Source organism: Oncorhynchus mykiss, chromosome 1 (genome assembly GCF_013265735.2).
Source record: "Oncorhynchus mykiss isolate Arlee chromosome 1, USDA_OmykA_1.1, whole genome shotgun sequence".
In the NCBI taxonomy this organism is placed as follows: Eukaryota; Metazoa; Chordata; class Actinopteri; order Salmoniformes; family Salmonidae; genus Oncorhynchus; species Oncorhynchus mykiss.
In genome coordinates this window covers 48,978,052-49,002,878 of record NC_048565.1, presented here as the reverse complement: position 1 = coordinate 49,002,878, position 24,827 = coordinate 48,978,052, and the positions used below count along the sequence as shown (strand labels likewise).

Genomic DNA, 24,827 nt, shown 5'->3' with positions numbered 1-24,827 from the left:
GAGGGATGAGGAAGGAAAAAGGACACAGGTAGAAGGTGTCCTCATAATATGCCTCAGTATCAATTCAACTACCAATAACATTGTGGTTGTACATTTATGATTTGAAAGATTCGATTTGGAGACTTTGAAAATGTTCCTTGGAATTTATTGTGCTTAGAATTTCAGCACATTTTCTCAATAGACTTGAATAGAAATGGTATCAATCTTGGTACAACTATGGATCAAATAAGCGTGACTCAACGAATGCACTGAGTTTGTCCCTTTTCAAACAATCTTATTTCCTTTCCATTCCAACCACTAATCGAATACCTAAACCCCCAGAGAAGACTGACTGGATGACAGTGCACCAGGCAAGACAAGACAGGGACGTGTACTGTGTTTAACAACATGGGGTATAATTTCTAATGATTTAGTATAGGGGATAATGCTCTAGTCCCCTAATGCTCCAGCTGTTGCCTCTTAAATTCTTTACAGTAACCAGGATGAGATGAGGCATTCTCTAGGAAGAGACGGTATGAGACACAGTATTATTTTGACCCACAACACGGGGTCGCCGGAGAAGAGAGGGAGATCGAGAGAGAGAGAGAGGGATCACTGTTTCCAAAGAGAACACCCCTGGATATATGAATGCCTGAGCAGTAATTTGAGCGGGCCTGTCATCATCCACCACCACAGCAGCTCTGTGTTTGTTCAGTAGAGAAAAGGCAAAGAGGGAAATGAAACTTTGATCCGTGTACAATTTCATCTCCTGACTTTGGGTAGCCTGTCTGCACAGACCCCTAGCTGACTGTCAGCCCGTAAAAATATAGTAGGACTGTGGTTGAAATAGGAGTCCATAATATACTCTGCATATGCAGTATACTCTACACATACAGTACGCATACTGACATGCACACATGCACAGCCACACACTTGCAGGCACGTAGAGTACAAACACACGCACTCGTGATCCTCTTTCCAAAAGATTTCATACCAACAAGGTCTAGAAGGGAAGAAAAACAACTCTTCCATAGACCAACAATGAGATTTGGGGCCTCGACAACAGCATGAGAGAAAGGAGACAGAGAAGAAAGAAAAAAAATGTCCAGCATCGACTTGATATCTGTTTCTCAGATCTGGAGTAAAGCCGAGGCTCAAGTAATCTCAGCTTTCCCACAAACATGAAAGGAATGTTTTTTTCTTTTTTCTTTTACGATCTGCAGGGAAAAGCTGGCATGGTCAGAAAGCCAAAGGAGCCGAGAAAAAAAAAGAGGGATGGAGCAATAGTAGTGAATTTTGTAGTGAATAGTGAATTTTCACATTACTACGTCCAGGGCCCATTCACATCCAGTAAAGGGGGCCAAGGAGCAGAGTGAGATTGCCAAGGGTTGGTGTGGAGAGGTTGAAGGGGAAGTGGCGTTTGCGGTTGGACAGGGTTCGCTTTACTAGAGGATCCACTAGACTAGCCAGACACCGGTTGGTAAGGAATCCATACACATGTTGGAGGAATTCATACATGGGGGTGCTCCATGTCAACTGAAGACCCGGTGTGGTCTGCCTTTCCCATCTCTTACCCTTTCAGCAGCATGGCCAAAGCCCAGCTTGAGGGGATGCCTGAGAGGGGCAAGTATGAGCCTTCCGTTTCCACCTGGCTAGTTAAAGATATTTTTGAGACCCAATACGGCTACACTTGTCGGTATTATCTTTCGATCTTAACTAACTATGTATGTACAGCTTGAGTCCTTAGCTTCTGGGTAACACTTAGTATCTTATAAGATCGCTTTGTTTGGCATTGTTATCCCTTGGTCAGGATACTGAACACTTTCCAGAGAGTTTACAATTGTACAATTGCACTATGGTTGCTGTCTCCATTTTGGGAGTACAGGGTTGCCAGTTCAGTGATAATCAGAGCTAACTACCCACCTCTGCTGCTACAATATCAACTAACAAGTAATTGTATTCACAGTTGCTCCCCCCCCAACCCACAGTCATTCAGATCAGTCTACCAACACAAGCGAGAGGAGACATTTATGAAACAATGAATCTTTGCCATGTAATGAGTAGTGGTTGACTGAGGTTTCCCCTAATTCACAGGATATTTGTCTAAACTCTCCAGGGGACCATTTTACCTTCTAGACCCCTTTAGTTGCTCCCTGTCGAGGAGCACACACACACACACACACACACACACACACACACACACACACACACACACACACACACACACACACACACACACACACACACACACACACACACACACACACACACACACACACGCCAGACTCAATTGTGATTGCTTGCTTTTGTTCGACCATCAAGTGCAGGTTGTGTGTGAGTGAACAGGGCCCGTGTGTGTGTGTGCATGCTAGCGTGTGTGTGTGTGTGTAAACAAGGCCTGCAGTGTGTGTGTGTGTGTGTGTGTGTGTGCGAACGAGGGCCTGCAGGGCCAGAGGGTGTGTGTGTTTGCACTCCATCTGCGTTATTGCTCAACACCGACTAGAGTTTGGAAGTCTGTCCAGGGGAACTGAACTGCTAACAGGAAGCTTTTGTAACACTTAAAACCAGCCCTGCTATTCCACCCATGGCTACTGTGATTAGCAACAATGATGCTCATGGGAATTGGAGTTCAATCACTTTGTTAGAGCCAAAGTACTAACGAGTCATTGAAAGGTTTATTAAAACACTTACATGTTCCGGAAAAGTTGAGCGTGGAGCAAAATAGTGTGGCCACTGTGCGTCTGCCTCTGCTCCTGCTTGCCCTTCGGGGTCAAGACCAGGTTACTGTAAATGAACGTTGTGACAACTGTACGATGTATTCCATGTGTACCCCGGTACATACAACTAATACCACTTGAAACTGCCGATGTAAAATGGGCTTTATGAATACATTTGATTGATTGAAATGTATTCCACTCCAGCCGTGATATGTAAAAACATGCCACCTAATGAAATGTTTTAGCAGAAAGGACATGTGACTGTGGTGCAGAAAGGCCACTAGAAACATGTGTTTGGGGTCATTTTTGGGGCCATGGGTACTTTGGGCTTGATGTCTGTCTGTGTAGGATGTCTTTACTCAAGGACGTGTTTGCTTTAGTGGCCAACTAGATACATATACAATATCAATGGCCCCTAACCACGCGACAAACATTTACACTTGGCTGTCAACTCTGGGCAGAGTTAAACTGTTTTTTTTTCGTCCATGCCACAGCTGTGTGTGCACCAGGAGGCTTCGAAGTGTCTGCTGCCGGGGCACTTTCAGGAGGCCTTTGTTGAAAACACACAACAAGTTCCATAAGGAACACCAGATTGCTATATATATATATATAGGAAGCATGGGGACTGACTGACAAAAACTCCCTGCGACTCCATTATCACATCAAGAAACACTTCTAGAACTCGTCCGCACCACTTCCCAAATCTCCAGTTAGACGTGAAGAGCCGGAAATTACAACCATACCAGACATCTGGGCCAGTTTCTCTCCGCGCTAGTTGTGCTAGAGGACCGAAGTGCCATGTCGATGCCGAGAGGGGAAAGAGGAGAGGACAGAAGAGATGCCGGAGGATACAGGGACGGCAGGTAGGCTAGTGGTTAGAGTGTTGGGCCAGTAATCAAAAGGTTGCTGGATTGAATCCCCGAGCTGACAAGGTAAAAATCTGTCGTTCTGCCCCTGAACAAGGCAGTTAACCCACTGTTCCCCGGTAGGCCGTCATTGTAAATAAGAATTTGTTCTTAATTGACTTGTCTTGTTAAATGTAAAAACAATTAAAATACCTGAACTAACTTCCACCACTTTAGCTCTTAGACTGTGTCCCAAATGGCACCCTATTCCCTATGTAACCGGTGTGAAATGGTAAGCCGGGTGCACACTAATAGCGCTTTTATTGGTGACTTCACTTGCTCTGAGACCTTGAAGTAGTTGTTTCCGTGGCTTTTGTGGAGCGATAGGTGACAGTGCTTTGAGGGTGACTGTTGTCAATGTGTGCAGAGGGTCCCTGGTTCGAGCCCAGGTATGGTTGAGGAGAGGGACGGAAAGCAGAACTGTTACACCTATATAGTGCACTATGGGCCCTGGTCAAATGTAGTGCACTACAGTAGATAGGGAATAGGGTGTCATTTGGGACTATTCTTCTGTTCTGGATGAGGGCCCTTGTTTCACTCCTACTAGAACGCAGGCCCTTCTTTTCTCTCTGTTTACCATTATGTCAGACTAGAAAAGATGGAGGATGCATTAGCAGAGAAGTGATTGAGTGTGTGAATGTATCTACGTTTGTTTTTAGGGTAGTGGTACCCTTACAAAATAACGTGATAAGAAACACATCTGGTTTTCGGACCTGTTTATTTTGAACATGTTTATTTTTCATCTTCGTCTGGTCTCCCATCCCATCCCTGCGAAGCTTCAGAGGCTTCAGAGGCAAACTAGCAGTGGGATGCAGGGTGCTACAGTATGTTGCTTGAATAAATGTTCCAAAAAAGGCAGCGAAAGCAAAGGCCAGGCGAACATAACCGAAGATAGGGAAAATTGCAGGAAAGAGGGAGGCGTTTTATTTATCAGAAATGTTTCACTTAAAAATAAAAATAAATACATTTTGAAATTATTTCCTTGCAATATTTGGTTTTGCTATCAATACTTTTGGGTTTATGTTTTGCTTTCAATATCATTATTAGTCTTTTTGTTTGCCATGCTAACAATTTTGTTCTCCACGTCAGACGTTTTTCTTGATAATTATGGCACAAAAGTACCTCACTCACTAGAGGATTACAACACATAATAAAACACTATTACTCTCTTACACCATTATTCCCTGCCACAGTTTCAGTAAAGAGCTGAGGGATGGGGATGGGGCTGGAGAAATGCAACCCCTCTCAAATCTATAGACAACGCTGGATGCAAGGACTGACCATCCATGATATCAAAATGATAGTTTTAACCATGTGTTTAGTGGTTGTTCCTATTTACTTTCTTTACAAACATTGGGGTAAAACAAGATTATATTTGGGGGTCTGATGGGGTACGACAGTGGAATGAAGCTCATGAGACATTTATACGTTACATTCTTCAATAACAAACACATATCATTCATGTACAAGTCCAAAAATGGATGTAGCAACTAAAGATTGCACCTTTTTAACAGGCAGTGGCCTTCATACAGCAGAACTACAGTATGTCGCCCTTTGAACGTAATCCATTAACATTATTTCAACCCCACATTTGAATCTGCAATTCCACATGTGAAAGTGAATTTTTTTGACAGTTAAACTGCTAATTTCATTTTCACGTGATTGTTTTTCACATGTTAAACTTGCAATTCGACATGTTTAAATGAGATGTGGAGTTTTCTGAAATGTGAAACGGCAAATGTGATTTTCACATGTCAAAGTTTTTAACACGTGAAACTGCAAATTGCACACGTGACAATGCAATTCACATGTGAGGTGAAAACATGTTATTCTCCTCACATGTGAAAAGGTGGTGTGAACGCAAAATGTATACATGTGAAAATTATAGTTCCACGTGTGAAATGTAAGCTCAACGTGTGAAAGGAACGTGACATGAAATCCAATATTGTATAACAAACAAATGGAGAAATTACAGGGGGAAAAGTTACAGGTGTTGCATCTGACCCTGCCTTCACAGACTGGTTGAACTATCATGAGTAGGCTGAACAAAAATGTAATCTCTCAGTATGGAATACTGTAAAACTGTCACTCTACCACCCTTTGTACCCCACTTCATCCCCCTTGGTATTTTTCCTATTTTGTTGCATTACAACCTGTCATTTAAATGGATTTTTATTTGGATTTCACATAATGGATATACACAAAATAGTCCAAACAAATAAAAAATAAAAAGTGGCACGTGCATATGTATTTTCACCCCCTTTTCTATGAAGCCCCTAAATAAGATCTGGTGCAACTAATTACCTTCAAAAGTCACATAATTAGTTAAATGAAGTCCACCTGTGTGCCATCTAAGTGTCACATAAACTGTCACACGATCTCAGTATATATACACGTGTTCTGAAAGGCCCCAGAGTCTGCAACACCACTAGGCAAAGGGGCACCACCAAGCAAGCAGCGCCATGAAGACCAAGGAGCTCTCCAAACAGGTCAGGGACAGAGTTGTGGAGAAGTACAGATCAGGGTTGGGTTATAAAAAAATATACAAAACTTTGAACATCCCAAGGAGCACCGTTACATCCATTATTAAAAAATGGAAAGAATATGGCACCACAACAAACCTGTCGAGAGGGCCACCCACCAAAACTCAAGGACCAGGCAAGGAGGGCATTAATAAGAGAGTCAACAAAGAGACCAAAGATAACCCTGAAGGAGCTGCAAAGCTCCACAGCGGAGATTGGAGTATCTGTCCATAGGACCACTTTAAGCCGTACACTCCACAGAGCTGGGCTTTATGAAAGAGTGGCCAGAAAAAAGCCATTGCTTAAAGAAAAAAATAAGCAAACACGTTTGGTATTCACCTAAAGGCATGTGCGAGACCCCCCAAACATATGGAAGTAGGTACTCTGGTCAGATGAGACTATAATTTAGATTTTTGGCCATCAAGGAAAACATTATGTCTGGCGCAAACCCAACAACTCACATCACCCCGAGAACATCATCCCCACAGTGAAGCATGGTGGTGGCAGCATCATGCTGTGGGGACGTTTTTCATTGGCAGGGACTGGGAAACTGATCAGAATTGAAGGAATGATGGATGGCGCTTAATACACTGAAATTCTTGAGGGAAACCTTTTTCAGTCTTCAAGAGATTTGAGACTGGGACGGAGGTTCACCTTCCAGCAGGACAATGGCACTAAGCATACTGCTAAAGCAACACTCGAGTGGTTTGGCCTAGTCAAAGCCCAGACCTTAATCCACTTGAGAATCTCTGGTGTGACTTAAAGATTGCTGTACACCAGCAGAACCCATCCAACTGAAGGAGCTGGAGCAGTTTTGCCCAAAAATCCAGTAGCTATATGTGCCAAGCTTATAGAGACATACCCCAAGAGACTTGCAGCTGTAATTGCTGCAAAAGGTGGCTGTACAAAGTATTGACTTTGGGGAGATGAATAGATATGCACGCTTAAGTTTACATTTTTTTGGTCTTATTTCTTGTTTCACAATAAAAAAATATTGTGCTAGGCATGTTGTGTAAATCAAATGATACAAACCCCCCCAAAATAAATTTTATTTCCAGGTTGTAACATTTTAAACACTTGTCAGGGATAACACAATAAAGTCAAGCACTTATCAAAATCAAATCAAATCAAATTGTATTTGTCACATGATTCATAGACAACAGTTGTAGACTAACAGTGAAATGCTTACAATTTCCAACAATGAAGAGTTAAGATAAATATATATATAATAATTATGTTGATCTAAATAGTGACAAAAGGAATAAATACACAGTGAATAACAAATAAAAATGGCTATGTACTATAGGCTATGTACAGTATATAGGGAGTAGAAAATGACATGGCTATATACAGTATTTAGGTAGTAGAAAAGAACATGGCCATATACAGTATATAGGGAGTAGAAAATAACATGGCTATATACAGGGAGTACCAGTACCGAGTCGATATGCTGGGGTACGAGGTCATTGAGGTAGCTATGTACTATACATATAGGTATAGGTAAAGTGACTAGGCAACAGGATAGATAATAGACAGTAGTGTGTGTGTGTGTGTGTGTGTGTGTGTGTGTGTGTGTGTGTGGCTGTGTGTTTAGAGTCCTGGGTGTTTGCATAGAGTCAATGCCAGAGAGTTAGTGTAAAAAAGGGTAAATGCAGATAGTCCAGGTAGCCATTTGATTATCTATTTAGCAGTCTTGTTTAGAAGTCTTGTGACTTGGGGGTAGAAGCTGTTCAGGGTCCTGTTGGTTCCAGATTTAGTGCATTGATACCACTTGCCATGCAGTAGCAAAGAGAATCGTCTTTGGCTTGGGGGGTTGGAGTATTTGACCATTTTTTTGCCTTCCTCTGACACCACCTGTAATAGGTCCTGGATGGCAGGGAGCTTGGCTCCAGTGATGTGCTGTGCTGTACGCACTACCCTCTGTAGCGCCTTGTGGTCGGATGCCAAGCAGTACCAAGTGGTACCAAGCCAGTCAAGATGCTCCTGATGGTGCAGCCGTAAAACTTTTTGAGGATCTGAGGGCTCGTACCAAATCTTTTCAGCCACCTGAGGGGGAAGAGTCGTTGTCAAGCCCCCTTCACAAACTGTGTTTTTTGTGTTTGGACCATGATTGTTCCTTGGTAATGTGGACACCGAGGAACTTGAAGCTCTCAACCCACTCTACTACAGCCCTGTTGATGTGAATGGGGGCATGCTCGGCCCTCCGTTTCCCGTAGTCAACGATCAGCTCCTTTGTCTTACTGACATTGAGGGAGAGGTTGTTGTCCTGCCACCACACTGCCAGGTCACTGACCTCCTCCCTATAGGCTGTCTCATCGTCGTAGGTGATCATCTGCAAACTCAATGATGGTGTTGGAGACATGCGCAGCCATGCAGTCGTGGGTGAACAGGGAGTACAGGAGGGGACTAAGCACACACCCCTGAGGGGCCCCTGGGTTGAAGGTCAGCGTGGAGGTCAGCGTGGAGGATATGTTGTTGCCTACCCACACCACCTGGTGGCATCCCGTCAAGAAGTCCAGGATCCAGTTTCAGAGGCAAGTGTTCAGTCCCAGGGACCTATATACTGAACAAAACAATGTAAAGTGTTGGTCCCATGTTTCATGAGCAGAAACGTTCCATATGCACAAAAAGCTTATTTCTCTCAAATGTTTGTTTCCATCCCTATTAGTGAGTATTTCTCCTTTGCCAAGATAATCCATCCACCTGACGGGTGTGGCATATCAAGAAGCTGATTAAACAGCATGATCATTACACAGGTGCACCTTGTGCTGGGGACAATAAAAGGCCACTCTAACATGTGCAGTTTTGTCACACAACACAATGCTCAAGATTTGATGGAGTGTGCTATTGGCATGCTGACTGCAGGAATGTCCACCAGAGCTGTTGGCAGAAAATGTCATGTTAATTTCTCTACCATATGCCACCTCCAAATTTGTTTTAGAGAATTTGTCAGTATGTCCAACTGGCCTCACAACCGCAGACCACATGTAACCACGCCAGCCCAGGTCCTCCACATCCGGCTTCTTCATTTGTGGGATAATCTAAGACCAGCCACCCGGACAGCTGATGAAACGGAGGAGTATTTCTGTGTACCTTAAAGCTGTTTTGTGGGGGAAAAACTCATTCTGAATGGCTGGGCCTAGCTCCCCAGTGGCTGGACCTGGCTCCCAAGGGGGTGGACCTATGCCCTCTCAGGCCCACCCATGAGTGCACCCCTAACCAGTCATGTGAATTCCTTAGATTAGGGCCTAATTTATTTATTTCAATTGACTGATTTCCTTATATGAATTGTAACTCAGTAAAATCATTGAAATTGTCTCATGTTGCGTTTTATAATTTTGTTCAGTGGAGATTCAGACTTGGAAAATGGTTATATGGTTCAGTCATCAGCCAGCTTTTGACATTCTTTTAAAAATCAAAGTATAGTTTGTTCCACTCAGCACGCCGGTATATCTTACTGGATAGACTCTTACATTTGAAACAGTCTAAATAATAGTATGGGGCACTGGCATAGCAGCAGATGCTGGTTTGGATTCTATACAGTATTTGATGTTCTGTCATTACTTTGGCTTTATTATGACCTGCTGGAATCTGGAACTAATCATCTGCATGGAAGGGAATGTTTCAGGAAACGATTACATGTGCACATTCATTGTCTCTGAGCGGGTGCTGGATGTATATATATATATATTTTTTTTCAATAATACATTTCAAGTTGAAAAGGTGAAAAGAGACTCATATAATGCTTTCTCTTATGTGTTTCTCAAGTCGGCGTGTAGCTCAATAGCACTTATGGTAAAGCGCTAGTGATGGGAGGCTTTTAAGTTTGAATCCAGGGTGGTATACACACACTGCTGTTGTGCCCGGAGCAAGGCACTTAAACCCCACTGAAGCTGTATGGAGAAATAAATAGATGGTGTGTACAAGCGTGTAATTAGCCCTGGGATGAAAGCATCTGTCATCTGACGGATTAGTATGTGTCCTTGTTATGTGACAGGGGAACAAGGGAAATGCTGGAGGAATTTGTAAGGAGTGTTTCTCCTTAAAGCACAATTGCGGTGTGTGCGTGCATGTGTACATACTGTACGTGCATGTGTGTGCACGTTGTAACTGCCATCGTTAATGCAGTAAAGGACAACGTATTGTGTGTGTGTGTGTTACTTACGCCACGTGTGCGCTCTCTCTCCAGAGCTGTACGCAGGGTGAGGACAGGCTGACCATCCTGTGTACCACTCCCTCCCTGAAGGACCTGGGCCTGCAGCCTCCTGTGGTCACCAAGGTGGCGTTCGTCCTGGATGGTTTCACCGCGCCCCAGTTTGACCTGCTGTATGTGGAGGATCCTCGCTTCGAGGACTTCCAGAGACCCACCGTCACATCCAAAGGCAACAAGAGCATCCTGGAGATTAAGGTGAGACGTGTCAGACCGGCACCTTTTTGTTCCCTAACTGGGTTTCTATTGATCTCTTGAATCGTCTTGAGTTTAAGGGGAATTGACAATATTAAGGTGAGGTCCTTTCTCCCACATCCCCATTCCCCCTCATCCCTTTCCCCACCACCACCTCTCCATGCAGGGCTCTATGCTTACCTTTTTGACAAGGAACACGTGTTTGCCTAAGTTGACAAATGTACAGTAGTTGCACACAAAGAAATGTGAGAGCACAAAATTAAGAATATTTGAGATAATAAAGCACAGAAGAATATGAAGGCGGATATGCAAGCGAAAGGGTCGCACTGTAAAGCCCTGCCATGATGATAATGATGAAAGCTGGGGTCAGTGCAACTACCAATGCATCCATTCAGGAAAGGAATTAAAATCGGAGAATTCCTATTTTAAAACAAATGGCGAGTTTCAGTTGATCTCCTGAATTGAAATGGGAATTGAGCCCTGATTGTAGCTTGTTGTACTTTGCCCTCCTCGACACCCTTCCACTGACTCACCCTCGCCCGTCTGAGGTGGGAAGGAAACAATACTGGGGGCGAGGGGTTTGTATACTGAAAGAAAACAGGAAAAAGAGTCCCGTTTCCCATCGCTCACCCCCTACATTTCCCTCACTCACTCCTCCGATCCCTCTCCTCTGTGTATTCTCTCCATCTCACTGCATTGTCTCAGGTTCCTGAGGTCAAAGCCCTTGACATATTAATGGCGTGTTTCAAATGGGCAACCTAATTTTTCTGGGTAGAAAACGTTGTTGTTGTTTTTTTTACAATGAAAACAATTATAGCTTTCTTTCTTTTTTTTACTGAGGCGGCCCGATGGTTAGTGACAGCTGTGTGGAACAGGTCTCACAGGATCCTGGGTCGGCTTTTTTCCCAGGCATGACCTTGTCCCCATGGCTTAATCCAGCCCCTGCCCCTCCTTTCCCTCTCAGTAACCTCCCAACCCCCATCTAGGTCCCAGATGAGCTCCCATGAGCCCCCATTACCCCAGGGACACCCAAGGCCCTGGGTTGCACTGTTATAGAGTACATTTGGGGCCATCTGATATCTTTGCCCCAAAATGTCCGCCAATCAGTAAAGGCTACTGATAATGTTATTAGTCTTGGCTGGTGTAGAGCTCTTATCTCTACAGATCGTTCCATGGGAGGGTAACAAGCATCTTAGCACAGATTAGCGCCACACACTCTGTTTGTTTGGATAGACTGTTTAATGCCTGGCAGAAATTGTATAGTTATTCTCTCTATGGGATATGTTGCTTTCAATGACTCGTAAACACACATTAAATGTTACACACAACCTCAGAGTACAGACATGAGATGACACGTGTTGAGATGAGAGATTGTACATATTATGCAATATGCTTTGTATATGTTAAAATACTGTTGATATTAGAGTTTGTTATTGTCTCAGTGTCCATGTGTGCGTATGCGGGGGGATTGTGAAGCAAGGACCTTCTCCCTCGTGGGGACATTTCCCACATCCCCATGAGGACAAAGGCTATTTTAAGTTTAGGATTAGGGTAAGGGTTAGTGGTTGGGGTTAGGGTTAGGAGTTAGGTTTAGGGTTTTGGTTACAGGTTACGGGTTAATGTATTAGTAAGGGTTAAGTTTAGGGTTAAGAGTTAGAGAAAATAGGATTTTGAATGGAAATAAATGTAATGTGCCCACGAGGATAAAAGAACGTGTGTGTGTGTGTGTGTGTGTTCACATGTACTGCACTAGTTGACGCATACAGTTACACCGTGAGGTTTGGGAACAGGTGCGGCCCTCCACTCTGTGTCAAATCTGAAAATCCCAGGCTGTCACGCGAGGAATGTGATCATTCTTTTTATTGCCTTCTGCTATACACATACAGCACAACCATGCAGAGTGAGAGGCGACTGAGCTGTGTGTGTGTGTGTGTGTGTGTGTGTGTGTGTGTGTGTGTGTGTGTGTGTGTGTGTGTGTGTGTGTGTGTGTGTGTCAACCAAGCAGTTTGAGAATAAACCGTCAGACGACAGGGTTGAGGTTGAGACAGTAACATTAGAGACTGAAGGAACCAGACCATTTTACAGTCCAAGAGGCAAGTGAAATGTGTGTGAAGGAGCATGTAGCCAAGGCAGTGAAGGTGAGATTCCTTCCTTCAAAAATCCTCTCTTCCCGTCTGAAGAGCCCTCATCGACAAAAGGGTTAGGTAGTTTGTATGCAGACGCAGAGAGGCTGTTGTCTCTGTCCTGGAGAGAGGGTTCACAATAACAGTAGTGGCACCACAACCAGTGCCTCAGTCACTTCCACTGGAACCAGTTTTCGAGCAAGCCTGCATGCATGTCTCTGTGTGGATATGGTAGGACTCACTGAGGATGATGTAGTACGTAGGATTTTTATACTGACTCCATTTATCCCTTTCCCCTTCTTTCTAAATCTCCATATCCCCATCTCCAGGTGCCAGGTCGTGTGGATGTGGAGGCGATGAAGGGGGAGGTGCTGAAGGTGTCTAACAGGACCTGTGAGAGTGTGACTGTGGTGGGTAACACCCTGGAGTGTACTGTCCCCATGGAGTTACGGGATGCCACCAATGAACTGGAGGTGGAGGTGAGGACAGACACACACGCACACACATAGACAGAGAGAGACAGAGAGAGAGCGAGAGAAAGACCTAGTACAGACACATGGACAAAAACACACTCCCTTCCAGCTAAACTCTCAGTGAACATTTCCAAACTACCTCCATTTGGTTTCTACTGAGTCCCCTCATCACCCCTAGTTAAACATTAGTGAGACCACCCTACCTTCCCTAGGATCTCTGAGCCCTCCACTTCAGCCCTGCACTTGAAACATTGAAACAGCCCCTTTTCTACAGAGACCTCTTCAGACCCCCCCCCCCCCCCCCCCCACACAGTCTAGCAGCACCCACTCCACTGCTCCATAAAGGCCTTGTTGGGCAGCCACTGCATCCATACAGAGGGCTCTGTGTGTGGTGTGTCCGTGCGTGCATTTGTGTATGTGTCCATGACGACGGCGTTGTGTGTGTGTGTGCGCGCACGTGCTTGCGCGCAAGCGTGTGTGCTTGAAGCATGTGTGTGTGTCGTGTGTGCGTCCTGAGTGTTTGTATTGACAGCCCCTGCTTTGATAGATGCCTGCTTTGATAGATCATACAGTCATTTTTATCGTTCTGCTGCCTGGCATTTTATTACCACTAGGCGGGTAAATCCATGGATATCTCTGCATTCCTCCTGGCATTCCATCAACACCTCTCAACTTTTACTGGACTGTTCAACTCAGACTTCCAATATCTCCCAAAAAGTCGTCTCCCTCAAATAGAAATGTATCTGACACAAAATGCTTATGAATGTAATAACAATAGATTGTTCAACCATGAACTTTTGACTTTCCACATGATTTAAACCCTTAAAACGTTACAGGAACACTGAGCTGGGGCCTCATTTGTAAACATTGTGTACACACTAACAGTTTCTCGTGGTTGAAGTAGCTTTGTGCAAATGGGTAATATATGACTCATGTATCATTCATAATGAAAACAGGTAGCCTAGTTAAATATAATAACAAGATGCAAACATTTGCCGTTAGTGATAAGAGCAAATGTTGGGGGGGGTTTCTTGTCTTTGCATTCGAAAAGAATTCGAAATAGACATATATTTCCTATTATTTACAGTATTCCATTTCCATGATCATTGCAGAATAGATTCCTCACCTATGACCTGTGATGGTTTCATAGGCTACTCGTGAAGTAGCCTATAGGCCTACAACAAGTTTGGACTGTCGACCATTCGTCCCATCTCTCATTGAATTGGACCCACTTCACATTAGTAAATAGATGAGCTATTTCAAGTAGCCTATTTTGCTCTATGCTCACCTTTTCCCATTGACGTTTTTAGGCCACGTCTGAGTACTGTAATGTCACATTTCTCACGTAGACAATATTTCATTTAGAAACATAATACGTATGTATCATAACCATTGCAGAATACAATTCCTCAACCTTTTCTGGCCATGATGAGTTTATATTCCCGGAGTAGCCATGCACCAAATTACCGTGCGCATCGCTCATTTAATTGGGACTGTTAATCATTTCTCGTTTTTTGCTTGATGCATCGGACAGGGTGTGCGGTTTATAACACATTGAAGTGTGTAGGATTGTCGTTGCCTTTCAGAAACGGTCAGATACCGCTAATGTCACTGCAAAATAAAACCTTCTGCCAACTCCTCCAAAAGACGTTTGATCAAGTCGGCCATTCCTGTTTCCTTTAGATACTGTCTTAAGGGTGTTATTATCACCATAAAAGGTGAATGGGTGTTCTTCAGGACGAGTTATAATGGTTGTTCACGTGTGCACAGTTTTACGACAGGTCTGATTTCATAATGGGAAACTTGTATGACATTCACCAAGTTTATACATCTAAATATTTTTGTGCAGATCTTTCATGTTAAAATTACGCAACACGTATAAATGAGGCCCCTGGAGAGGAGACGGTGGCCGTGTCCGAATACCCATACTAGGGTATTACATACTTGGCAACTGCTTGTCATCCGACCGCAAGGTGCTACAGAGGGTAGTGTATACGGCCCAGTTCATCACTGGGGCCGAACTCCCTGCCTTCCAGGACCTCTATACCAGGCGGCGTTAAATACTCCAGCCACCCAAGTCATAGACGGTTCTCTCTGCTACCGCAGGGCAAGCGGTACTGATGCACCAAGTCTGGAACCACCAGGACCCTGAACAGCTTCTAACCCAAAGCCATAACACTGCTAAATAGTCAGTTAAATAGTTAACCAAATAGCTACCCGGACTCCTTGGATTGACCCTTTTTGCACTAACTTTTTTGACTCATCACATATGCTGCTGCTACTGTTTACTATCTGTCACTTTATTCATAGTTATATTTACATATCTACCTAATTACCTCGTACCCCTGCACATCGACCCAGTACTGGTACCCTTTGTATATAGCCAAGTTATCGTTACTCATTGTTTATCTATTATTACCATGCCATGAACCAAAAGGTTGTATGTTAAAATCCCAGGTGAGGAGATGAATATTAATTACTATATGAATTAACATGCACAATGTAATCATATAGGTCATATAGGTCAACATCATATAGGTTGAATACATCATTTGGAAACATTGTATGTAACCAGCTGCAGAGCCCTATTTAGGTAAGATGCTGAAATAATAATTTCTAGTTGAATGAACTTACTGTCTAAAACAAGTTGTCACGCTGGTATAAATGATTCGGGAGACAGGCGCAGCAATGCGTAATTGGGTTTTATTCAGCCCAAATTACGGTGTGCCGTGTAAAGGCACAGGAACGAAGACCAAACAAACACGTATACAAAACACAGGGTAGAAACCCAAACAAAAGAGCGAGGAGTACCTCGAATAAATACAGTTGAAGTCGGAAGTTTAAATACATCTTAGCCAAATACATTTAAACTCTGTTTTTCACAATTCCTGACATTTAATCCAAGTAACAATTCCCTGTCTTAGGTCAGTTAGGATCACCACTTTATTTTGAGAATGTGAAATGTCAGAATAATAGTAGAGAGAATTATTTATTTCAGCTTTTATTTCTTTCATCACATTCCCAGTGGGTCAGAAGTTTACATACACTCAATTAATATTTGGTAACATTGCCTTTAAATTGTTTAACTTGACTTTTAACTTAACACAATAAGTTGGGTGAATTTTGGCCTGTTCCTCCTTACAGAGCTGGTGTAACTGAGTCAGGTTTCTAGGCCTTCTTGCTTGCACATGCTTTTCAGTTCTGCCCACAAATGTTCTATAGGATTGAGGTCAGGGCTTTGGGATGGCCACTCCAATACCTTGACTTTGTTGTCCTTAAGCCATTTTGCCACAACTTTGGAAGTATGCTTGGGGTCATTGTCCATTTGGAAGACCCATTCACAACCAAGCTGTTGCAAACCATAGTTTGGAGTTTTTATGGCGGTTTTGAAGAAGTGGCTTCTTCCTTGCTTAGTGGCCTTTCAGGTTATGTCGATATAGGACTCGTTTTACTGTGGATATAGATACTTTTGTACCTGTTTCCTCCAGCATCTCACACGCACCAATGGACATTGTAACAATAATCAACAAGACCATGGACACCAAAGGGCACATACATACAAATACTAATCAGTGGGAATAGGAGACAGGTGTGCGTGATGAAAGTTCCGGAGGGATCCGTGACACAAGTTGAGCAAACACATCATTTAAAGTTTCAAGTCGGAGCTAAGTTTGGACCAACTAAAAACGTTTAAGTTCAGGTAACACTTTGATCAAAAAGTTGAGTCAACTTAAAAAGGCTGTGGAACCAGTTACTTAATAGTAATCAGTTGAAACAACTAGAATTGATTTACAGTGTGCATGTGCGCGCATCGGTATTTCCCCTAGGGGAAAAAAAAAAAAAAAAAAAAAAAAAAAAAAAAAAAAAAGATTATCTAGAAAGTAGTTGTACATCTCACTCACTGTTCTCCTCTCCTTTCTGTGTGTGTGTGTTGTGTGTGCGTAGTGGCGTCAGGCATCGTCTTCAGTGAGTCTGGGAAGAGTGATGTTGGCTCATGAACAGGACTACAGAGGGCTGATAGCTGGCTGTGTGTGTGTCAGCCTGTTTCTTCTTCTGCTGCTCGCTCTATTCATCTGGAAAAGGAGGAACAAGCACATTGACGGTACTACGTGTGTTATTATAGAAATGTGATATACAGGATTTACTATGTTTTTGTTTGTGTGGGTTTTGTGTGCGTGTGTACGTTTGCACGTGTGTCCACCTCCTACTAGCCGTGTTGGGCTGTGGGGTTGGGATGGCTGTGGGGTTGCTGGAGATGTTGTGCTGACTGGCTGGTCACGATGGGAGAAATGGTGGAGCGCTCTGTCCTTCTCCTTCAATGACTGTGTTCTCTCTCTCTCTCTCTCTCTCTCTCTCTCTCTCCCTTTCTCTGGTCCTACCTTCTCCCTCCACCTTTACCCCATCTTTCCCTATCGCTCACCTCTCTCTGCCACCCCTCTCTTCCCTACATCTCATCACATTCCCTACATCCAATCCTCTACCTACCTACCTCCCTCCCTCTCTCTCTCTCTCTTGCCCAAACACCCACCCACCACCCCTCCCCTCCCCCCTCTTCTCCGCCTCTCCATCTCTCTGGTCTCTAGATCTGGCTGAGGGTAAGGTTTGGTATGATGGCCGAGCTCACATTCAGCACTTGGACATGTTGGCAAACGCACGAAGCGTCAGCCCTACTAACGAAATGGTGTCCCACGAGTCGGTGGACTATAGAACCACCCTGCTGGAGGGTACGTTTCCTGACATGGCCCTAATCCTAACACTAACCCTGTCCTAACACTAACACTGACCTTATAACCCTGTACTAACAATGCTCGCTTTCCTTTCCTAAACTTAAAGTGGCTATTTGTATTTGAAACAATTACAAATTGTACTCGACTGCCATTGTTTCGGTAAAAAGCTGAGGAATGGGGCTGGAGGAATGTAACGACTCTCAAATTCATAGTCAGAGCTATGGATGCATTGACAGACCATCCATGACATCAACACTACAGATGCAACCATGTTTTGAGGCTGTACAGTGTTTGTTTACATTTACTTTGCTTTTAAACTTTGGAGTAAAACAAGTTTATATTTTGGGTTATGACAGTTGAGCTAAGCTTATAAAGTATTTACACATTATTTTCTTCAAGAATCAATGGGTACATATGATTAATTTATAAAAAAAAAAAAAAAAATTGATGTAGCAATGATTGACCCCTTTAAACTTCTAACTCGTAAGTTCATAACCCAGAGATGTGCTGCAACTTCTAAGGACTAGAGTGGTCCATCCCTGCATGAACCTCTTTCAATATAACCCCAACTGTTTCCACTCATTCGAGCAACACTGACATAAAGGGAAGAAAGCAACGTAACTACCTTTCTCACTTTCCTCTGCATGTACTGGACAGGGCTCAAGTTCTCCCTCTTCCGTTCTGTAACCATGACTCTCTCTGGCATCGCTCTGTGATCATCTGACCTAACGCTGACCCTGACACCCTGTAGTAATTGACCTTTGGCTATATTGTTTCAGACCAGGGCGTGGAGAGGCCAGAGTCGTGCAGGGGGGCTCCCCCCATCTACGGGGGCCATGGGGAACTCCTGTCCCCCAGGCTGGGGCTGGGTGGCATGGGGATGGGGATAGGTCTGGGGGTGGAGGGGGAGCTGGTGTCCCCTCTCCTGTCGGCCTCGGTCCACATCGACACGTCCCAGCTGCACCCTGACCTGCTGAAGGAGGTTCAACATGTGGTCATCGCTAGGGAACACCTGCTGTTACACCTAAGCCAGGTCATAGGCAGAGGTGAGTGGGATGATCATACATGTGTGTGGGATAGACATATTTGGATAGACATGTACAGGGATGGATGGATGGATGGATGGATAGTCCAGGAGGCAGGAGGGGGACAGGGAGAGCAGGTAGCTGACGAGTGGTGGCTATTCAGCAGCCTGATGGTCTGGGGGTAGAAGCTATTGGCCATTCTGACAATTTTTGTCATGATTCTCCTATACTGCCCACGTCCGAGTGATGGAAATGGGGAGAACAGGCCATGGCTCAGGTGGCTGGGGTCCTACCTTCCCTGTAGGCGTGTCATCATTTTTGGTAATCAGGCCTACTACTGTCATGTCGTCAGCGAACTTGATGATGGGGTCGGAACTGTGTCTACTATACATACTTCTGATACATGAAAAGACACCCACATCCATGAACACACACACCTACGCACACATTACCTTAACGTACACCAAATGGCCAAAAGTATGTGGTCACCCCTTCAAATGTTTTCAGCTGAAAGACCCCCCGAGCTTACCCATGATGTTGTCCAACGATTTAACTCAATAAGTCATAGTTTTAGTCAAAGTACACTAGGTATACAAAAGTATGTGGACAACCCTTCAAATGAGTGGATTTGGCTACTTTAGCCACACCTGTTGCTGACACATGTATAAAATAGAGCACACAGCCATGCAACCTCCATAGACAAACATTGGCAGCAGAGTGGCCTTACTGGAGAGCTCAGTGACTTTCAATGTGGCACCGTCATAGGATGCCACCTTTCCAACTAGTCAGTTTGTCAAATTTCTGTTCTGCTGGAGCTGCCCAGGTCAACTGTAAGTGCTGTTATTGTGAAGTGGAAATGTCTAGGAACAACAACGGCTCAGCCGCGAAGTGGTAGGCCACACAAGCTCACAGAACGGGACTACCGAGCGCTGAAGATCATAGCGGGTAAAAATCTCTGTCCTAGGTTGCAACACTCACTACCGAGTTCCAAACTGCCTCAGGAAGCAACTTCAGCACAATAACTGTTAGTTGGAAGCTTCATGAAATGTGTTTCCATGGCCGAGCAGCCGCACACAAGTCTAAGATCACCATGCACAAATCCAAGCGTCGGCTGGAGTGGTGTAAAGCTCGTCGCCATTGGACTCTGGAGCAGTGGAAATGCGTTCTCTGGAGGGATGAATCACGCTTCAACCTCTGGCAATCCGACTGACAAATCTGGGTTTGGCGGATGCCAGAATCTACCTGCCCGAATGCATAGTGCCAACCGTAAAATTTGATAGAGGAGGAATAATGTTTTCCATGGTTTGGGCTAGGCCCCTTAGTTCCTGTGAAGGGAAATCTTAACGCTACAGCATACAATGACATTCTAGACGATTCTGTTCTTCCAACTTTGTGGCAATAGTTTGAGGAAGGCCCTTTGCTGTTTCAGCAGGACAATGCCCCTGTACACAAGGCGAGGTCCATACAGAAATGGTTTGTTGAGACCTGTGTGGAAGAACTTGACTGGCCTGAACAGAGCCCTGATCTCAACCCCATCGAACACATTTGGGATGAATTGGAACACAGACTGTGTGCCAGGCCTAATCGCTCAACATCAGTGCCGGATCTCACTAATGCTCTTGTGGCTGAATGGAAGCAAGTTCCCGCAGCAATGTTTCCACGTCTAATGGAAAGCCTTCCCAGACGAGGAGTGGAGGCTGTTATAGCAGCAAAGGGCGGACCAACTCCAAATGAATGCCCATGATTCTGGAATGAGATGTTCGACAAGTCGGTGTCCACATACAAGTAGTGTATACTCAGACTCGGACTTTAGGGGATCTGTAGGTCTCAACCATGGTAATATCAGAATCCATCCCCATAGGGGATACACCTAAATACAGTATTCACCATGTTAGAGCTTAGTGACCAACATAATCAAACCATCCGGTTTGACATTCAGATATGACAACAGAAAAAGGAGAAAGGCCTTACTTTGTTATTAACATCCGCACAATGTTCAGGGACAATGCTCCCCCAAAAATCCCCCCCTCCCCCTTGACTCGGCCCTCAGGGAAGCCTGGAGATTCTGAAGCAGGATTATGGGGTGGCGTGGGATGATTTATTCCCGGGTAGAATTCCGAGCACCATTGTTTATCCGTGTGGTGTAACCCGAGCCCTCAGTGCATCTGCAAGGATCGTGATGGGAGAACACCTCAGAGTTCTCTACACTCCTTAGCTTTTAATAGCCCAACACCCTTGCAAAGCTGCACTGAGCCCCCCAAACCACATATAATAAAGGCCACAGTAACTCAGATATGGGGCGATATGGCCTCTAATGAACCCTATTGAACTAAACTGAAGGGAATGAATGGGCGCCTCAAGTAGAGCTTCATAGAAGTAATCGAGACTTCAACAAAGGGGAATCTAGCTTTTCAGCCTGCCTGACTCCCCTGAACAAGGCAGTTAACCCACTGTTCCTAGGCCGTCATCGTAAACAATCATTTGTTCTTAACTGACTTGCCTAGTTAAATAAAGGTTAAATTAAATAAATAAATAAGTACTTTTTTAAAAAAATTGCTCCATTGACTTACTGGTCTAAAGAAGTATGTCTATAAAAAAAGCAAGGGTTTCAGCATCAAGCATTCCTCTAACAGCAAGTACTCTGTTTCTAGCTTATTTTGACACCCATTTGAGCTTCATCTCTTCTTATGTTTCTCTCTCTTTTTTTCTTCACAGGTCACTTTGGATGTGTGTTCCATGGGACCTTGTTAGAGGCTGACGGTCAGAAACAGCACTGTGCCATCAAGTCCCTCAACCGTGAGTACAGACCACAGCATGACCAAAAGAACCACATCACAAAGTCACTTGACCAGGGTTGTGTTCAGACACAAAACGAGAGAAAACCTTTTGCAGCTAAGGGGTTCCGACTTGGACGTGGTTGGATGATCAAAAACAGGAAAGGCCAGATCTTCATCTGGAACATGGCCAAAGATACAATAATAATGCTAAGAGGAGCTACCGTACCTACACCGTGGATTCCAGTTGAAACACACCTGACTAACCATGTCCAAAATTCAACCATATAAGCAGAATCCAACCTCAGTCATCCCCTATTCATTCATTCAAATTTCATAGCTATGATGTGATATGATATCATAGCAACAATGCAATGCCACAATAACATTAGAGGGCCTTATCTCATTCCAGCTGGGCTCTTGACACACAACACACACACACACACACACAATGACACACACAGCCGCAGCGGTGTGGCCTGTGGAAGGATGATTGAGATGAATGGGCTCCTGGCGACGAGGATGACATTAGGGTCCCCCTGTCTCTAATCGTGTAACCTGTCACTTTACCCTGGGAGATTAATGTCCTAGATAAGGCTTTGGTGAGATCTGCCTGCTGGACTGGTGGTAACCCATAGCGATTGAGGGCACTCGGCTGGTAACCCATAGCGATAGAGTTACCTCTGCCTTTCGTTTAGACATTGTTCTCTGAGCCTTGGCCTTCTCATTGAGTTTACAGTGACCTGAAGTTCCCCAGGGAACTTTAAAGAAAACGAAGTTCCCTGGGGAACTGTGTCACTGTCTTGGCAAAGACACAGTGTTTTCGGTGAATATTGTAGGTGATGTCACCATGTTGTTTCTGCAATACAGAAAAGTGTAGTTTGAACTCTTGCAGCTTAACAGTCGTATTGTCTTCTTTCTTTTTTTTTAACTCAGCATTAAATGCCAAGTCTTCTTTTTTCCGTTTGAGTGTGTCGTCATCTGGTAGTTCCAGTGAAAGGGCAATCAGCTGTTTTATCTTAGCTAAATGAGATTCCGTTTTAAACGAGATTAGAAGAGAGGGGAGGGGGAAAGAGCAGTGACACCAGGAGCACTGATTCGATTGGGTAATGGGAGTGTTGCGTAGCGGTTGCCTATAGGTTTGGTTTAGGGTCACAGTCCCAATGCTCAGACAGCCTGAAGACTGGCTCCTCATGGGCTGCTAACTAAGGTTTAGATGGCACGGTAAAGAGATTTAGGTTTATGGCTCCAGGGCCTGTTTTGTTTGCGTTTTTGGTGGGGGCAATGCATGATTATAGTAAAGACTTTAATGTCAGGATGTTGTGTAAAAGAGAATGTGTTCTCTTTTCAGTAACTTGGCTAAATAAGTAAACAAGTCATTCTGTAATATCTTGCCGGGTTGTCAGGGATCACTGACCTGGAGGAGGTGTCTCAGTTCCTGAAGGAGGGGATCATCATGAAGGACTTCAGCCACCCCAACGTGCTGTCTCTACTAGGGATCTGTCTGCCCACTGAGGGCTCTCCTCTGGTGGTGCTGCCGTACATGAAGCACGGAGACCTCAGGAACTTCATACGGGAAGAGACACATGTACGACACACACACACACACACACACACACACACACACTCTGGTCATACATGAAGTAATGTCAGACAAAGTCCAATGCAGCTGAAACATTTGTATATGTAGGTACAGGAGTAAAGCACCGAAGCAGCATTTCCCGTGTGTGAGCTTTTCTTTCTGTATTTATGTGCTTTACTTCCTATATGAAGTATTTTTTTCCCCCCCAGCACCAGTGGATACATTTGGGACGTGTATCTCACCTCCACCCTCTTCCTTGTTTCTTTAGAACCCCACAGTGAAGGACCTGATGGGCTTTGGTCTGCAGGTGGCCCGGGGCATGGAGTATCTGGCCAGCAAGAAGTTTGTCCACAGAGACCTAGCCGCAAGGAACTGCATGTAAGATCTGGAACCAACTGTCAAATGCAACCTCAAACACTCAGTGTGTGAACGTGTACCCATCTTTGTAGTGAGAGAGGCATACAGTCATGCATACTTTGAGATTCCGCATTGGAAAAGACGCCATTTTGGCTCCAACCATTACAATATACTATAAGAATGTTCGGATCCAACATGGCTGTCAGTTTCCCTAGCGCTGTTTGTATGCTGTAAAGCTGTTGTTGACCCCATCCCTCTCTCTCTCTCTCCTAGGCTGGATGAAAGCTACACAGTGAAGGTGGCAGACTTTGGCCTGGCCAGGGATGTGTATGATAAGGAGTACTACAGCATCCACAACAAGAGTGGAGTCAAACTACCTGTCAAGTGGATGGCCCTGGAGAGCCTGCAGACACACAAGTTCACCCCAAAGTCAGATGTGGTGAGAGACTACCCAAGCACACACATCAAATCAAAATCAAATCAAATGTTATTGGTCACATAAAAATATTTAGCAGATGTTATTGCGGGTGTGGCGAAATACACACAAATCCAAAAGGAAAATAATGGAATTAAGAAATATATAAACATTAAGACGTGCAATGACTAAATTACAGTAGCATATATTGCAGTATATACATATGAAATGAGTTAAGCAGTATGTAAACATTATGAAAGTGACTAGTGTTCCATTATTAAAGTGACCAGTGATTCCATGTCTATGTATAGAGGGCAGCAGCCTCTAAGGTGCAGGGTTGAGTAACCGGGTGGTAGCCGGCTAGTGAAGGCTATTTAACAGTCTGATGGCCTTGAGATAGAAGCTGTTATTCAGTCTCTCGGTCCCAGCTTTGATGCAGCTGTACTGGCCTTGCCTTCTGGATGATAGAGGGATGAACAGGCCATGACTCGGGTGGTTGATGTCCTTGATGATCTTTTTGGCCTTCCTGTGGCATCCGGTGCTGTAGGTGTCCTGGAGGGCAGGTAGTTTTTCCCCTGGTGATGCGTTGGGCACCCTCTGGAGAGCCCTGCAGTTGTGGGCGGTGCAGTTGCCATACCAGGCGGTGATGCAGCCCAACAGGATGCTCTCAATTGTGCATCTGTAAAAAAAAAAATTGTGCATCTGTTTGTGAGGGTCTTAGGGGACAAGCCAAATTTCTTCAGCCTCCTGGGGTTGAAAAGGCGCTGTTGCACCTTCTTCACCCCACTGCCTGTTTCGGTGGACCATTTCACATCATCAGTGA

The 24,827-nt window shown here is 44.4% G+C and overlaps 1 protein-coding gene across 1 annotated transcript in view; it reads left to right on the top strand.

Moving 5' to 3' along the window:
• Positions 1-24,827, top strand: part of LOC110532382 (hepatocyte growth factor receptor) — a 72,678-nt gene that overhangs the window by 41,379 nt on the left and 6,472 nt on the right. The window contains exons 11-19 of the mRNA XM_036979352.1: positions 10,313-10,531; positions 12,981-13,130; positions 17,070-17,226; positions 17,708-17,848; positions 18,631-18,897; positions 21,592-21,672; positions 23,057-23,238; positions 23,501-23,610; positions 23,863-24,028. Of these exons, the coding sequence (XP_036835247.1) occupies positions 10,313-10,531; positions 12,981-13,130; positions 17,070-17,226; positions 17,708-17,848; positions 18,631-18,897; positions 21,592-21,672; positions 23,057-23,238; positions 23,501-23,610; positions 23,863-24,028 (1,473 nt within the window). The remainder of the gene's footprint in view (positions 1-10,312; positions 10,532-12,980; positions 13,131-17,069; positions 17,227-17,707; positions 17,849-18,630; positions 18,898-21,591; positions 21,673-23,056; positions 23,239-23,500; positions 23,611-23,862; positions 24,029-24,827) is intronic.